Genomic DNA, 3257 nt, shown 5'->3' on the forward strand with positions numbered 1-3257 from the left:
TCACTTTTTTGAAGGCGCAACCAGATTTAAACTACAATTCATGCTTTTTTGAAGGTTTTACAATGAGAGTTTTTCTCAAAATTACTCCCGAACTTTCCAATTTTGGCATTTAACTTGTCAGTTCCAGTTGATTTGATATTGTATTTTGCTGCCATGCTGACAGTTTTCCATGGCTATTTGATCATTGCCAGGAAATAAGTTATTCTGACCTACTAAAATCCAAAAGTTTGGCTTTTTATTGTACTTCTCTTCTTAAAGTATTAGTAGTGTTTACAGACTCTTTTACTTGTGTAATGGAGTGAAGCAGGAATGGTTTGAGGGATGCCAGCGAGCGCTACGGCGTGCAGGAATGAAATCTGGGGTTTACAGGAAGCCTCTTCTGATCTTAATCATCTAATTTAAATCTTTGGGAATAAATCATAATAAAAAAGAAGTCAGTGGATGAAAACGCGGAGGTACACTGTGTCACATTACTTATTGCAATGTCGTCTTTCTAGTTCAAATTAAAAATATCTAAGGAGCCCTGAATATGAAATATTAGAAACTTCTGTCAGTTTGACATGCAACCACTGTGGCTTGAGACTAAAACGTTGTGTGGCTGAAGCTCGTGTTAAAACACAGTTTACAGAACCCTTGCTGCTCCTCATTCCTGGAGCCAAACAAAACCCAGCAAACAAGCCAATCAGAGGCCAAGTAGACGGAATCATGGTGTCATTTCAGTTGGATTTTTAGTGGAGCAGAACCTAGAGCTGTGACCTCTGCCAGTGTTTGTGATGACAGTAAATATCTTTTTGGCCTCAGCTTCCAAATTGACCTACAAACATGTCAGAACTTAAATTTAAATATCAGTTGCCTATTATCTAATGATATCTGCGGCAGTCAGGTATAAACAAAGATAAACAAAAGGTTAAAAAATCCCAGGATAATGTAATTAGTCCCTGTAGTTGTATGAATCCCCTTTTCTTGCTTTGGGTATCTCCCAGCATAGAAAGACTGACGGCAGATCAGTAATGGCTCTCTTGAGGTAACAGAATCCAGAAAGCAGCTCCTGGCAGAAAATGAAACACACTTTGTGTTGAATTGATAGTTGTACTCTTTCAAATATTTTAAGATAAATCTGCGCAGACACTTAAGCTGAAAACAAGAGTGTTAATCTGTATCCTAGTCTCCTCAGTGACCGGTGGACCGATGCACCTCTACTGGGTGCCGGTCGTGGTCGTTCCTCTGAAGAGGTGCTGCTACCAGCACTGCCTTCAGTTGAAACTAGTTAGTACAGAAACTTGTTGTAAGAGGACGGTGTCGACTTACATCTGTGTCGTGTGTCACACTTCATGTAGTTTAATCCGAACCAAAGCTGTATGTCAAAAGTGTGTCTGTATCCTCTTGGTCCTGAGAGTCTGTCTCTACATACGTTTGTCTGCTCAAGGACTCTTGTCTGTCTCTGGGTCTCCCTACTCTCTTCCGCTCCTTTTTTTCTGTCTGACTTTGTTCCTTCTCTTTCTTGTGGTCTCTCCCTCGTTTTCCTTCCTCCTGGCAGATGCGAGTGGTGAAAGCATTCCGTAGTTCGCTGTACGAGGGCCGGGAGAAACCAGAATCCCGCAACTCCATCCACAACTTCATGGCCCACCCAGAGTTCCTCATCAACGACCTCATACACAACATCCCGCTGATCGACGACACCGACGTCGACGACGAATCAGAGCTCAGCAGGTACCAGCACCTGCACCCGGCCCTCCGCAAGCCGCCTCCACCTCCCGCCCAGCCCCCGGCCCGCTCCCGCCCCACCCGGCCCTACCGCCAGCACAGCCTCCCGGTGACCCCGTGCAACAGGAACAACAACAACAGCAGCAGCAGCAGCATCAATTCGACGGCCGCCCACGGCAACAAACACACGACCGACGCAGTCACCCCCAACACCCGGAGCCCCCGTCGCCACCATCAGCACCATCAGCACCACAACCCTCATGGCAGGGACAAGGTGGGGAAACCCCCGGCCCCCCACCTGGCCCACCTCTACTGCGTGGAGACGTCCTTATAACTGAGCTGAATGTGGGGTGGAGTCTGGGGGAGGAAAGGGTGAGCAACTTGAGCGGGCCAGGGACGTGCACATGACATTTTCATCCACTCCCCCTTTTTCGACGACGAGCTCACGGGAGACGGCGCAGGCCGAGGGAGGCGCAGGAGGGAGCGAACAATGGCCTCCGCGCCGCAGCTCCCCTGAGAACATTGCGACTTTTGCCCTCGCTCCCGGGCAGATGTCGTGGTGGCGGTCAGACCGGGAGTCTCACCTCCACCACCGCCTCCCGCCACCCGCCCCCCCCCCCGGCTCCTCCCCTCCCTCTCATCCGCCCCCTCACCCCCCCCCCCCCCTCTCCCTCGCCCCCCCCCAAGGAATGCCGCCCACCTCCCCCCCAGCCCAGCCCCGGCCCAACGACCGACCGACCTCACGCAACCGCTCGTCGCACGCACGCACAGGTCCGCTCTCACTGTGTTGTCCTGAGCGATGGTCGGGGATGGGTGAGGGAGGGGAGGAGAGGGAGGGGACAGACGTGCAATATAACACCCCCCCCCCCGTGCCCCCCCGTCCCCTACACTTCAGCAGAGCGGTGCCACACGGCTTCAGGGGGCTGACTCACCCGGTTTCTATCGCTGTTCATCATCCGTGCTGTCGTCAGCTTCCTCGCCCGCCTCATCCCACCCGTTTAACTGACTGCAGCCAATTCAAAGTCACCACTTTGCTTGTGATATAAGTGAAACGCTTTGTTTAAGCTTTAACTAGACTTCTGTCATTCCCGTCCTTCGGTCGTTTATTTCTCAACATAATGGTGCTCATTCATTTCTTTCTTTCATCTCGCTTGGTTTATACCTTCTCTCTCAACTTTTCTCTCCTCCGTCTTCTTCTTTCTGTGTGTGTTTGTGTATCGTCTTGTCTCTGGTTAAAAAAAACAAAAAAACAAAACAAAAACCTAACAAAAAATGCAAACAATGATACTGTCCATTGAGACCTAATAGAGAATAGAACGGCTGCAAAAAAAAAAAAAATTTATGGACAGTATGGGATCTATGATTTAAATGTTCATGAGCTGACGACACAGAACTCGTCGTGTTCCCAGTGATGAGTCGATGAGACGGTTTATCAGTCAGGAGATGATATAGTGTGTGATATCTCATATTCACCTGGATGTAAACACGCCGCCATACTTCACAAACTCGATCGACACGTCCATGAAGTCACGTTCGGGGAACATCTGAGGCCT

The 3257-nt window shown here is 49.4% G+C and overlaps 1 protein-coding gene across 2 annotated transcripts in view; it reads left to right on the forward strand.

Annotated features, from left to right (window-relative positions):
- Positions 1-2038, forward strand: part of atp2b3b (ATPase plasma membrane Ca2+ transporting 3b) — a gene marked incomplete at both ends in the record, with an annotated part of 57846 nt that extends 55808 nt beyond the window's left edge. For both annotated transcript variants that reach the window (XM_080496596.1, XM_080496597.1), the window contains one exon: positions 1538-2038. In XM_080496596.1, the coding sequence (XP_080352722.1) occupies positions 1538-2038 (501 nt within the window). The remainder of the gene's footprint in view (positions 1-1537) is intronic.
- Positions 2039-3257: the final 1219 nt, after the last annotated feature.

Source organism: Blennius ocellaris (genome assembly GCF_963422515.1).
Source record: "Blennius ocellaris genome assembly, chromosome: 5".
Classification (NCBI taxonomy): domain Eukaryota; kingdom Metazoa; phylum Chordata; class Actinopteri; order Blenniiformes; family Blenniidae; genus Blennius; species Blennius ocellaris.